General features: G+C 45.1%; 1 protein-coding gene across 2 annotated transcripts in view; it reads right to left on the bottom strand.

Annotated features, from left to right (window-relative positions):
• Window positions 1–985: 985 nt before the first annotated feature.
• The window catches only part of CD82 (CD82 molecule), a 63,680-nt gene continuing 50,764 nt past the window's right edge, over window positions 986–13,901 (bottom strand). For both annotated transcript variants that reach the window (XM_081836234.1, XM_081836235.1), the window contains exons 6-9: window positions 8,269–8,376; window positions 5,385–5,573; window positions 4,455–4,538; window positions 986–3,109 (exon numbers count right to left, since the gene is read on the bottom strand). In XM_081836234.1, the coding sequence (XP_081692360.1) occupies window positions 3,032–3,109; window positions 4,455–4,538; window positions 5,385–5,573; window positions 8,269–8,376 (459 nt within the window). In that variant the 3' untranslated portion in view covers window positions 986–3,031. The remainder of the gene's footprint in view (window positions 3,110–4,454; window positions 4,539–5,384; window positions 5,574–8,268; window positions 8,377–13,901) is intronic.

Genomic DNA, 13,901 nt, shown 5'->3' on the forward strand with positions numbered 1-13,901 from the left:
AAACTGACACTGTTCAGGTATTAGCTGTAAGGTCTAGCGCCCTCCTCTGCTCCCCAAGAACAATTACAGTACAGAAGCGGTACCTGAGGAGCAGGAAATATCCCATTTCTGGACTCTTTAACTCCTAGAAAGGCTTATTTACTAAGTAAGTGCCCGCGGCACTTAAGAATTCAGTGGGGAGTGTGTAAAGAACACCAGCAATTCTTAGGAAAAGGCAGAGAAAGTACACCAATTGATAGTCTAAACTAGGATAGTCTAAACTAAACACAAGTTAACATGCATCCAAGTGAACAAATTCCATGCCAAGAACAAGACAATTGAGGAAGGGCTGCTGTCTTATACATTACTATATTTTCATACAGCACCAGCACCCCCTAGTGGATAGGAAATGGTATTATTAAACACATGCTAAAGATTACTGGTTGACAGTTACGTAGGAGTAAGGTGACCAGACTGCTCATGCTTATTATCCAAGGATTTTGGTAACAAGCATTTCCACCATTATCAAATGCAATCCTATGTCTTGTGCCGTTTGAATTATTAGCGTTCTGCAATTCCTATCAAGCCCGTTGTTCAAAAATTTACTTAACACAGTGGTACCTCGGGTTAAGTACTTAATTTGTTCTGGAGGTCCGTTCTTAACCTAAAACTGTTCTTAACCTGAAGCACCACTTTAGCTAATGGGGCCTCCTGCTGCCACTGTGCCGCCAGAGCACGATTTCTATTCTCATCCTGAAGCAAAGTTCTTAACCTGAAGCACTATTTCTGGGTTAGCGGAGTCTGTAACCTGAAGCGCATGTAACCTGAGGTACCACTGTATATGAACTACACACACACACTCACGAGTTCTGTTAGTGAAATTAAAACTAATCAGCATAAGCAATGTTGACACTCGCTATTCTACAATACAGATCCCCGTTCTTCTCTTAGCACCCTAAACATATTTAAGGCCACTTCAATAGTATTTTACACAAAGACAAGACACTTTTTTTTTAAGCAAATCTTTTTATTACTGAAATACCCACCCATTACTTGTTTAAATCTGTACATGCATTTCTTCCATTTGGAAGAGGTTTCTAAAAACAAAAGGAGAAATCCAGAAGGGGCTCAGCTTTCCTTCCGCTCGGCGCTGAATCCGAGAGAAGAACCATAGCATAAACAGCTTATCAATCGAAGCGGCTTATCAATCGAAGCACAAGAGGTGAATATAAAACCTAGCTTTACAATCAATTCCAAAAAAAAAAAGGAAAAAAGGAAAGGAAAGACCAGGCTGGAGGTGAGAAGAGCAAAAACAATCACTCCCAGGGAAATCCCTTTTGCAAGCTTTGTTTGCTTTTAAATGAGGAAGAGACTCAACATGGGGCAGGCAGATTCCTTGATGGTGCTCTTCCTGCACTCAACTCTACCCTCAAAACAAAACAAATTATTAATAGCTTTTTCTTGGATTTGTCACCACCAGTCATTATTTAAGAACTAGGAGCAAATGTTTTCTGGGGTGCATGGAGATATGCGAGGCTCTTCTCAGGTTTGGGACTTGTACTTTAGACCACCTCAAGCCTGTTAAAAAATCTCCACACAGGGCAATCGTTCATGCCTTCTTGTAGACTCTCCCCTCCACAAGTCTTCCTGTGTTGTGCTAGGATGCGCCCTGCTGGCCTGTGCATTCAAGGAGATTAAGAACTCTCAGCATATATAAAAAAAAGAGGAAATCCTTTGTCCAAATTTGAAAGTTTACATTAAGTGCCATCTTAGTGCTAAAATGGAAGCCTTCCATGCAACAGTCAGTGAGTGTCGTGTGGCTCAGGAGCAATCACTTAACCTGGATGAGACTACCACCTGCCCCTCTTTTTTCCACAGGCCTTACCGGAGTTCTGCTGTCCCCAAAGCAAGGGATTCCCCTCATGGGATTGTATTGCCCTCCCTGCTCTCAGTCCTGGAGCAGAATCTAGCATGGCTGTTGGGTGCAAAACATATTTCCCAGTGAAACACCGAGACAGAGGCTCCCTGCTGCAACGAGTCTCTGAATTAAAGATGGCACCCAAACAGAGATTTAGTTTAACAGGAAGGAGTCGCTACACAAGCTAAGGGTCAGAGCAAATGCTCCCCCGCCACCACTGGTATGAAAAAGCCATCAATCCTAGATATTCTTTTACCACAACACATTATTACGCATCGCCTCTAAAAAAAGTTGGCAACCAAAGAACATATTCCAGTGAGCCTGCGCAGACTCACGTATGCTATAGGGTGTGGTCTCTAAAGTGCCTCCAAGCTAACCAGATTCAGAAAGGAGGAAGAGTGTGGCAGAGAAGATAAGGTTTGTTTTGTTTTGTACAAAAATCAAATCTCCCAAGTCAACACCCCTGTAACTACTAGCTGGTGACATCATAAGCCTGGGCCTGGGCCACTCCTCCATCAGACTGAAGTCACTGAAGATGGTGCAGTAAGTGAAAAGGGAACGTTTCTTGTGGGGGGGAGAACTATAGCAGAACTATGCAAAACTATTCAAGAGACACAATTCAACAGATCTGAGGAAGCGAGTTTAAGGAAGGCCAGGGTGTCAGGTTAGAGAAAGGATCATCCTTTCTACTGCATGTATTTCTTTAGGAGAGACCCCCAAGCCACCGACAACAGCTAAAGCCCCCAAAAGTTCTTCCTAGTGGAAATTAATACACAAAGCAATGGTAGCAGACAGCTGCAAAAGAAAAAGGAGCATTTTACGCTTAGTCACAACGGGGCAGAAGTGGATAAAAACAAAGAAGAGGCTGTCTAGCGTGCTGCTAGCAGTAAAGGTGCAGGGCATCACACGAGCGGAGGAAGACTTTAAAATGGCCAGCTTCGTAGAAGAACAGTCAAGAGACAGGAGGGGCTGCCCAAGCCCCTGATCCCTCAAAGAATTCATAGCCGCGGTGCAGCCTAATTGATCCATAGCAATGCTGGATGCCACAGGAGGAATGGTAAGTGATGAAGACAGTCTGGGTACGAGGGAGGAAATGCCCCGTTAGCTCCGGGACAGCTCTTGAGGCCAGCAGTCTCAGTACTTGGGCACTTTGGTGTAGTCTTCAGTGTGTATGTTCTTGCAGAGGCAGATCGAGAGAATCATCCCCAGGAGCTACAAAGAGTAAGCAAAAAATGAAGCTGGTCAAAGAGACAGTAGGTTGCAAGCACCCTAGGGTTGAGGGATCCCTGTGCTAATTCCCATTTCCCCGCCCTGTGAGGTAGGTTTGGCTGAAAGAGGCAGCTGCTGGCCAGAGGAGTTTCATGGCTGAGTGGGGATTTCAACCCTGGCCCATCTACAGACCAGTCCAATACTGCAATCACTGCACCACACCAGACATTGTTTTATCTTTTGTTTGTTGCCTCGGCCCACTTTCAGGAGGAAAGACAGGCTATTCATTTAATGAATAAGATAAAAATAATCGGTAGTCCCCCCGCTCTTTATTCATTAAAAAACACGCTTTTATTGTTAAGCTGAGCACTGCAATAAAGTGAAACTGGGCAAGAAAGCCTCTTAGCATTGCAGGTTCAGTTCATAAGTAGCAGATGTCAGGCTTCAGGGAATCAGTTTTCTCCCCCATGGCAGTAGATAAGCAGAACAAAGGAAAAGGAGTCTTCTTACAGGTTACAAATTTTAATAATCACAGTAAGAGAACAAAGAACACATCTACTAATAATGGCGGTGCTCCCAATTAAGGAGCCCACCCCCTTCTGTCCCTATTAATCTACGTCACTTCTACGTTTTGTAATCTGAGCTTTCACCCTCTGAGCTTTCTGTTCTGCCACTTTCTGGGCTCTTCTCGACTTTGGGGTGGTGGTGAAGGAATGCTGTCCAGAGACTGTGAATCTGTTCACTCTCTCCTTCTCAGTGCTTCTCCTAGCTGTTCTCCATCCAGTATTTCCCAGCTTCTGCCTTCTGAACTATGTCCCTCTGCAAACCACTGTTCCAAATCTATACTGTCCTCCTGCTCCTGGGAAGATTCAGGAGCAGGGGGAGGGGGAGGCTCCCACCATTCCTCCTCAGTGCAGCCCTCCTCAGCACAGTGCCTGACAGCAGATTCCATTAATTAGGCAAGGCTAGATTTTTTACATCTAACTGCAGTGCTGGCTGTTTTGGCAAGACCCCTGTATGAGAGAAAACAAAGGCAAAGAAAGCAACGCAATCTTAAAAGTGTTAACTTCCAGCAAGTGTTTTGGGTAAGAAATGGGAAAGGAGTTGTCAGCACGAGACAATTACAGTCCAGACTCTGCACACACTTACGCTGCTCTGAGATGGTGAAGCATCTACAACTCAGAAGCCACCACAACTGCATAGCACTGTAAGTAATGATGGAACCAGATGAGCAATGTTGGTGTGTGGAGCTCACACACTTTGTGTCCCTTGCTTCTAAGTACAAGATCCATCCGTCCAGGAGGCATTCTATTAAACAGTGTGTGTGTGTCGGGGGGAGGAATCTTACCTCAATGACAGCAACCCCTGCACAGACTCCAAGAATGATGCCAAGATTCTCCTGTAGCCAATTCTGCACACCTTCCCTACAGCCCTGGGGGTAAACAAAAGGAGAAGAAAAATGACTTGCCAAGCATTTAATGCCATGCAAAAGGATCCTCACTGCCCCTCCCCACTTATTGGCAAGGTGGGGTTTGTTCAGATAGGAGCATGGGAAAAGGCTTTATACCCATCTTCATATTATCTACTCTGATTGGTGGCAACTCTTCAGTGTCTCAGGAAGAGGTGTTTTTCCTTTAAAGGGGGGGGGGGGTGATTTCTAGATTCTGTCCCAGACATTGTGTTAAATTAGGTCCATACAGAAAACAGCAATATCTTAGTAGAAGAAGCAACATAGCCTGTACCTTGTTGGCATCTTCCAGCCTACCATCTTTTTTTAAGGTCAGGAAAACTCATGCAGGGATAGATACACTTTCTTGGCCAAGGGCCACATTCACCCTTGATAAATCCGCTGGAAGCCTCATGCCAGGGGTTGGACTGGCCAAACCTGGGTGTGGCCACCCTGGACACCCACATGAAAACATACAGAGGCACACACACCCCTCCCTTCCTCAGCTGATCTGCATGGATCAGTTGGGGGAGAGGGGCTATTGCATGCTCTCCACTCAAATGATCAATCTGACAACAGGGGAGGCAGCAATCTGCAACTGCCTCTTCAACTGGGCACCGTGCTCTGCCCATTCCAGTGTTGCACCTACTTTAAAAAATCTTTCTTTTTCCCCCCTTTCTGGTGCTGCTGCCAAATTGGTCAGGTGTTGGGTGGCCAGGAAAAAATTGCTTGAGTTGGCAGATCAGGCCCCTAAAATGAGGCTTAGCTACACCTGCCCTTATACAACCTCCTGCAATGGGATTAAGATTGTCCATTGTCAGACACACTCACCTGCTTTCTAACAGGCCAGTCCTCAACCGTTGTGGTGTTGGAAACAGTACCCAAAGAGCAGAAGCCTGTTTCTGGGAGGGAGTTGGTCGAGTCATTGCCGCAAGAGCAAGGGTAGGATGTCTGGTTTCCGTCCTGGAGGAAAGTGTTGTTTTTCCAATTTTCCGGTGCAGCCCAGCCACAGCAAGACAGCTGCCATTGAAGAAAGAAATCACTGTATCTTAAAGGTAGGGGAGGAATTCGATTCCGTCCACACGGAAGCCAAATCTATGAAATTCAAACTCTAAAACAATCTGAGAAGCAAAACACAGCCACCTTCAAAATTCACACTGCATTTTGTTATGTGGTTCTCCAGCCGAACAATGTTTACATAAATGCATATAGGAAACAGTACACATAAAAAGGAATATATTGGTAAAAATAACATATACATAAATGTGTGCATTGGTCTGGAACAAAAGGAGAAAAGCACACTAAAATACTGAAGAATTTTCATGAGGATTTTTTAAAAATATTGCAAATTGCTGCAGAAATTTAATTTAATGAATTTAAGATTGTAAAAATGAGAAACAGACACAAGCTTAATAAACCCACGTTGTCTTCTGCAACCTCTCGCACATCAGTTCATAGAACATTGCAATCCCAGAAATAATTCTGCTCTCGCGCCTCTGGATCCAACCCAGAGTACTGAATTTTCAGAGTGCTAGTAATTTAAAGATAAGACAATAGCTCAGCTCCATTCATACATGCCGCCTCAAACCAGTAACTTAGCCAAAGAATGCCAAGTGTTAAAACAGCAAGTCACCAGAAGATGGCGCTTGTCACCTACTCTCTCCTCACCACCAACAAATTAAACAAGCCCAGCTGTGGAGAAGGGGGAGGAAGGTATTAAAAGCAAACTACAGACAAATCTTAGTTCAGCTTTCCCCAACCCTCCAAATGTGTTGGACTGCAACTCCTCTCAGCCCTGGCCAGCATGTTTGGGGAAGGCTGTCTTAGCCCACAGCCTATTGGCGGGGTGGGGAACCTTTGGCCTTTAAAGGTCAGATTAGTCTCAAGATAAATATCTGAGTCCATCTGTCCCAAATATTTGATTGGAGGTCTTGATTCAGCCAGATTTATTGTGGGGCGGCAGCAGCAAGAGAAAGACATTTCTGGTGCAACCAATGGTTTGCCCGAGCAAGGAAACAAATCCTAGTATCCTAGGGAAAAAGAAAGCCGAAGGAGCAAAGCCCTTTCACAATGGCCAAGCCGTGATTTGTTGCCTATGTCTGAGCTGGGACTTAAATCTGCAGAGCCAAATGGGGCTCTGAATGTTTAGTTACAGTGGAGGGCGTGTGTGCGTGTGTATGTGTATATACATGTGTGTGTGTGTGTGTGTGTGTGTGTGTGTGTGTGTATAATGCAACATGGAAAACAGTTGTGCTGTTTGTTATTATGATTATGTGCATGAAGTTTCAGAGCCAGTATATTACTGGACACCTAGATTTAACAGAAGAGAGCCACAAGTTCAAAAACTTTTGCTCAGTTTTTCATATTCTTGCCCCATTCTTTGTATAAGAGACCAAAGGCTCACTTGTACCTCAATGAGCATGGAAGCACTTACCCAAGAGTGAAGGCTGTAGGGTGAGCAGAAAGGAGGCAACCTCTATGTGAACCTAGCTGTTTGTTCCAATGCAATGCTTATATAAAGCCTTAAGAACTTTAGCCTACTGACCTGTCTGCCACAATGCTCCAAGCCAGGCTGGCACAACTTGTGACCTACCAGGCCTGCCAAGTGCAGTTCACTAACCAAGTATGATAACCCAAACGCATCCTGTTTTTCTTTTTTGCTGTTTCCCACCAGCCAGGCATTGTGTTCTGCCTGCCAGGGCCTGAAAGCACCCAGAGAGGTACCAAACATCTGGCAGATCTTACAATGCATGGCTGGCGAGCCAATTTCAGCCTGGCAAGTCCCGAGTTGTGCAAGCCTGATGTATGCAAAGCGTTTGCCAAGAAACACACACACACACACACACACACACACACACACAGGCACACACCAGATGGAAGTCAGAAGGGTTTCGGCCTTCTTGTCCCCAAAGCAAGAGGTTTAGCTATTTATATAATATTTGGAAGGGGGGAAAAGTGTTTCAAGATTCCTGAAAGGATTTGCTTTAAAATAACACACACACACACACACACACACATACACACACACTTGTACCTCCACTGCATCTAGAAATATTCCTTGGAATTAAATCACATACCAGGAAAGTTCTGTCTTCAGCAATACACACACACACACCCTTGATTCACATGTGTGTCACTTAATATTGATCTGGGGACAACACACGCCAGTCAGCTGGAGGCATAGGACCACCACTGAGCTGAGAGAGGCGCAGATTGCTGCCATCATTTGCAAACCCAAGGTGGCTCAAAGCGTGTCATTATGAGTATGCAAACCATGGCAGTCACAAATTCAATAGTCATAGCTTCATGCAATCACAAGTTTCTGAGGCTGGAAGCTCAGTGGCATGTGGTCCAAAGCTTGCTTGTTCATTGTGTGAGGCAACACTTGATTTGTTCAACAAACCACGGTTAAAATCAGGGCTTTTTTTCAGCTTAAACTCACTGGAACTCAGTTCCGGCACCTCTCAGGTGGGCGCCATTGCCATTATAAGAGAACGAGGGAGGCGTTCATGGTGAATTCCTGCACCTCTTTTTCTAGAAAAATAGGACTGGTTAAAATAAACCATGGTTTCGTGTTCCGTGCAAACACCTTTCTCTCCCTCACCCACCCCCAAGCCCATGTAAAATAACTCCTGAGTGAAGTGGCTCTTGCTTGCGTACTGAATATTAGCCAACCTTTCCCCCTTGTCTGATCAACTCTTACATGACCGCTCACCTGCAACTGGACATAGTCCCACGCATTCTCAAGGGTCCTATTCTTGTCGTCATAGGGATTGTAATTCTGAATGAGGTTGCCAGCAATCATATCCAGTTCTTTCCTGAGCTGGTGAATAAAAAAAGGGGGGTGTTAAGTATTGATCACTCACTCTTTGTCCGACAGATTTCAAAAAGTCATTTAGCCCATGTTGAACACATGCAGGTTACCATACAGTATTAAAGGTAAAGGACCCCTGGACAGTTACGTCCAGTCAAAGGCAACTATGGGGTTGTGGCGCTCATCTCGTTTTCAGGCTGAAGGAGCCAGTGTTTGTTCACAGGACACCGTGACAGAAGACAGAGTGCATGGAAATGCCGTTTACCTTCCTGCCACAGTGGTACCTATTTATCTACTCGCACTGGTGTGCTTTCAAACTTCTAGGTTGGCAGGAGCTGGGACAGAGCAACGGGAGCTCACCCAGTCGCACAGATCTGAACCGCCAACCTTCCGATTGACAAGCCCAAGAGGCTCAGTGGTTTAGACCACAGCGCCACCTGCGTCCCTCATACAGTATTAGGCTCAGCTAAAAGGCACAACCAATTTATAAAATTGCAACCATTCTAAACATGTAGTGAAGAGATATATATATATATATATATATATATATATATATATATATCAGTCCAGAAGTTCATAAGAAGCAAGGGTGTATGGACTGGCTAAGTCCCTAGATCATCTCCTCTTCAGACAAATCATCATTTTCTGAAGGGCTGGGTGGGCACCATAGTGGGTCAAGCACCTACAAACATCCTCCCCCTCCCCCTCCTGCTTCCTTTCCTGAGGGAAGGCTCTGTGGAGAGAGAGTGGTCAGTTGCGTGCCTCAGCTTGAAAACATCTTATACATCTTCTGCTCAACTCTCATTTTTTGTACTCCGCCTCTCACCCCCCCCCCCCACTCCTGGGGCTTCCCCACCCTTGGTTTATGCCATAAGAATCATAGCTAAAGGAGACCAGTTCAGGTCAGGATCCTCCCAGAGGATGTTAACTCAAAATTAGCGTATTAGTGGTGGGAATGTGAGGAGATTCAACCATTCTGAAGCTGGGTTTTTTCAATGAGAGCAGCTAATGTGCCTCCATAGCCCTTCTTTCTTTAGAGAACGATGTCAATTTTCCTGCAACTTACGAAAACCTAATGCTTACGTTACTATTGTCAGCCAAACTGGCAATAGCCCGATACAAGAAATAATCAAAACTTCCTATGTGGGAGGCATGATTTACTAATATATGGAATATTGCTTTATCTGAACGCCTGGTCAGGCAAAAATGTGTAGTCTGGAGCAAAGCCAAATGAGACAGTTTTGACGCACACTGGTACCCATGTTTTTATTATATAAATAGGGAGAGTCATAGAAGTACCCCTCCCACGACTCACTCCTCATTGCAGTTGGGCTATATAAATTCATCTTAAAAATGTGGCCATATGTAACTGCATCTCTTTATTTTGTTTTTACATTGAATATGCTCTGTGTATGGTTTTGTTGTTGTTTGTATGGTTTTGTGTAAGTTTATACATATTTCTTTAAGTCAATAAAAATAGATGATGATGGTAGATAGATAGATGATAGATAGATATAGATGATCAATAGATGTGTATTAGTGAACATCCAGATCTGCAAATGAAGCAAATTCCCTCTGATGGCAATGCAACTGGGTCACAGGTTTCTTCCCCCCCAGATCTGATTACTGTGCCCGCCTAGGCCAGTAAAGCGAGAGATCTCTCTGACTGCAGCTTACACCAGTTCATGAGCTCACTTAAGCGGGATGGCCCAGTTACTGTGCTTAACCACACTGCCAGCCTGTCCCTGTCAAACTATTTTAAATAAAGCTCCTCTTCCGAATTCTGCAAGCACAAAGTACCCAGCACTCGACTGCACAAGCTCGAGAGTGTCACGCTGGGGACAAAGCTGGCACTTGAAGCATTTGTAATGGGCTTTCAGAACTAGGTCAAATTTCCACAGGGCAGCCAGTCAAATAGATCTCCATATGGCAGCCCCACTCAGCCCCAATGAAGCTCACACTCTCCTCAGACATACAACCGAGCAAGGCTGTTCTCAGTGGTGGCTGCATACAGACTGCCTCCGAGCAAAGCCGCTCCGAAGGAGGCTGCATCTGCTCATATATTCCTCCTGGCCATGCAGTCAGATGGAAGAGAATCATACAATCACTCCCAGCTGACGTCTGGCCCTCTGTTACTCAGTTTACATGGCCAAGCTCTCTGCCTCTCGCCCCAACTCCTCCCAGGGAGGAAAGGAGGGATGAGCAGCAAAGCAACTTGACCTGGTTCCTGCCGCTAATGCAATTGGTCCTGGCTACCTTTGTCCTCAGTCATAGATGGCACGAAGGCAAGGAGCCTGTGGGTTTTCGTTGTCCCTCCCCTCTGCTGTGTTAAAAAGAGAAGACCGCTTTTACAGGCTACAGACTCAAAATGTGGAAAACCGAAAAGGCCCGAGTTTCATGATTGTCAGTGGCAAGTGATGCTTTCCCACCCAAATGATGTGGGCATGATGCACTGTACCCTTTGCCTAGGTGTGGGCTCACCAGATCTTAGCCCCAGAATCAGCTTTTAGTGTCATGTGTGAATGAGATTAGAAATGCATGGATTAGTTTAATGTCCATGTATGTGTATTATGCCTTTTCCTTGTCATGCAACTACAGTCTGGAGCTCCCCATCCCTTCTCCAAAAGCCATTCCTGGTTAAGTAGATGACATGACTTCCTCTCCAAAGAAGAACAGGCCACAAAGGAATTCAATGTCTTCCCCCCAATTCCCCCAAATAACACACACACACACACACACACACACACACACACACACACACTCCAAGCACATCTTTTGCACTAGTTGCTTCTGTGTGTGATAGAGTACAAAACATTTATTTAAAAAAAGAAAATAACATTCCTCTCTTGTTAAAAATAGCCTGGATATTAAATCAGATTATTAGAATGTTGAGCCCACACTTAAATCTGTTAAAAAAATGAATCCACAGCCACCTAACAAAGCACAAGGACGTTCCACCTGAACAATGGCTTGGTGTGTTGCATCACTGAGCTTCATGTCCACAAGTTCCCCTCTTCCCTCCATTTGCATATTTGCAATTTCCCCGGGGACAAGATGTCACAGCAAGAAATGTGCATGACATCTCAGGGGTTTTTTGTGTGTCTCCCTCAGCAGGATACTTTTCAGAGGATAGCTTTGAAAGAGTGAAGGGCCACAAGTGTGGATCTGTGTGGGATGTGGAGCAAAGAAATGAGACGCGAGGGAGCAAAAACCAAAAAGGGGAGGAAAGCACAAACCTAATCCCGAGAGCAGAGCGGGAACACCTGACTGGTCCAATGGCACAAAGAACACAGTCACGCTAACGGTGTATATTCTAACCCTAAAAAGGGTACCTGCTTGTCACAGGAGGGTGATCTCAGTCAAGAATATACAGGAAGGGACAGCAACCGAGAGAAACTCTAGTACAGAGTTTCTACAGGATACTGCCAACAGCTGGAGGTTTTGGAAGAAGTAGTCAGCCAGCTTTTCTTTGGCCTGTTTGTGTCACTGAATCATTGGGGAGGACTCCTGAGGCACGAGCCCAGCGAGTGTCAAGTAGGTGAAGCACAAGCTCACATCCCGAGCTATGTATGGTACAGGCGTCTGGGTTACTGTCTGGCAGCCCCAGTTATGAGATCAGACAGGAACAATGAAATGTTTCACAATTTCCCCTTGATGAGAGTTTGCATACATACCATGGAAAAGCAAGAGAGGTCAAAAGTTTCCATTTAATACTACCTCACTGACTACAAGTCAAATTCCAGAAACAGAGGCTCTTCCACACCCAGTTTCTGCCTGAGTGGGCTCCCAATAATTTCCATATAGTGCACATTAAATGCAGACATGCATTTTAAAATCACGCCTTGCTTGGCCCAAAGTAAATGAGAGTTGAGGGGAAAGTATATTTGAGAAGAGGCAAGGCAAAGGCAGGGCTGGTCTAAGACATTTTGCTACCTGAGGCAAAGATGGCACCCTGTCCCCATTCCATTGACAGAAGCCAGTTGTATGGACTGAGAGTCGCACTTCAACATAGGCGGTGAGACAGCATCCTCCAATGCACCTGAGGACAATGGGCCAACCTAAGATGTGCAGACCATGTGGTACACCCAGTTCAGTTCTGTCCTTCTTGCCCCTATAATCTGCCTCAGTCAGTCTAATGGGGTAGCCAACATGGCGTCCTCAGACACTGCTGTACTCCAACTCCCATCATCCCCGGCCATGGCTCATGTTTGCTGGAGCTAATAGGAACTGAAGTCTAGCATCATCTGGACTGAAAGTGAGATCATGAGAGCATCCTTGCTGGATGAGGCAAAAGGCCCATGTTGTTCAACCTTCTCATATCACACTGTGACTAACCAGATGCCTATGAGAAGCCTGGAAGAAGGACCCAAGTGCAACAGGAATTCCTGACAGGAGCAGTGTGTACTGGGTAGGTCTGGTTTACTTCCAGATAACCTGTTTATTGAGCCCATAAGACCTTGCTTCAAGCAATTATCCTCCCCAACACTTGCCAGGGCATTTTCTTGCCACTTTCCTTCCAGCAAAAAGTCTGAGGAGAGAAAGAGCGCTTGATGCACAAGAGCTCCAAATCCACTTTCAGTCGCAAAACCTGAATTTGCTGTTATGCAACTGAATCCCACCTGCAAAATTGCACAGGTAGTTTCACGGCCCCAGGACACATATGAAAGATAAAATTTAACCAAAAGAAAGTTGTCCTTTACACAGAATGAAACACTCAGCTATGCAACATTGTGACTCAGACCACTGGATGAGAGAGGGAGAAGACAGTGGCCTGCCAGCTTTGCCTCCTGGCAGCCAGATTCTAGCTGGAAGTAGGCCCACCTTTATCAAACAACATGATGGAGACTGGTGTGCCAGACTCTTCCTGCCAAGAAGACTTCTGTGATGTTTCCAAAGATGCCTCCCCACCATTATGAAGCAGAAGAAAAATGAGGCTTCGGGACCAACCTCTGTTGCTAGAGCAACCCTGCAGCAACTTCTCCACACAGAGGCCTCCATCTTTATAATGTGGAGGAAAATATGACAAGCCAAACCCAAAACATCTACAGCATCAAAGGGAGAAAAATATCTCAGAAAACCAGACTTTGAGGGAACAAAAAAAAACCTCAATCAAAGACTGGTAGCAGCAGAAGAGTTCTGGAGAAAAAAATTGCTGGAGCTTCATGGAATAGCATGCCTGAAGAAGGAAGGAGGTGGCTATTGCAATCTTTATACATTATACCTAGCCAGGGGTCTTTTTCTTTGGCATCAGGGAAAATATCTCTTGCAGACTTTTTCTCTTAGCGCAACAGCAAACTCAGCTGAAGTGAAAGAGGTTGCAGGAGAAGAGATCCTGAATATTGTTGTTGAGCTTGTTATGCAGTTTTAACTGGCTATTTTACAATGTAAAACAGCCAGTTAAAAGCACAGAACAGGTTCAACCACTGCAGGAGATCATTAAAAGGTCACAGAAGAGACATTTTTAAAAAATTCCATACGAACAGAAAAGGCTTTACTCCATCCGGTTTGACACTAACTATAGGAAGGGGCTCAAG

This window comes from Podarcis erhardii, assembly GCF_964252035.2.
Source record: "Podarcis erhardii genome assembly, chromosome: 1".
NCBI lineage: Eukaryota > Metazoa > Chordata > Lepidosauria > Squamata > Lacertidae > Podarcis > Podarcis erhardii.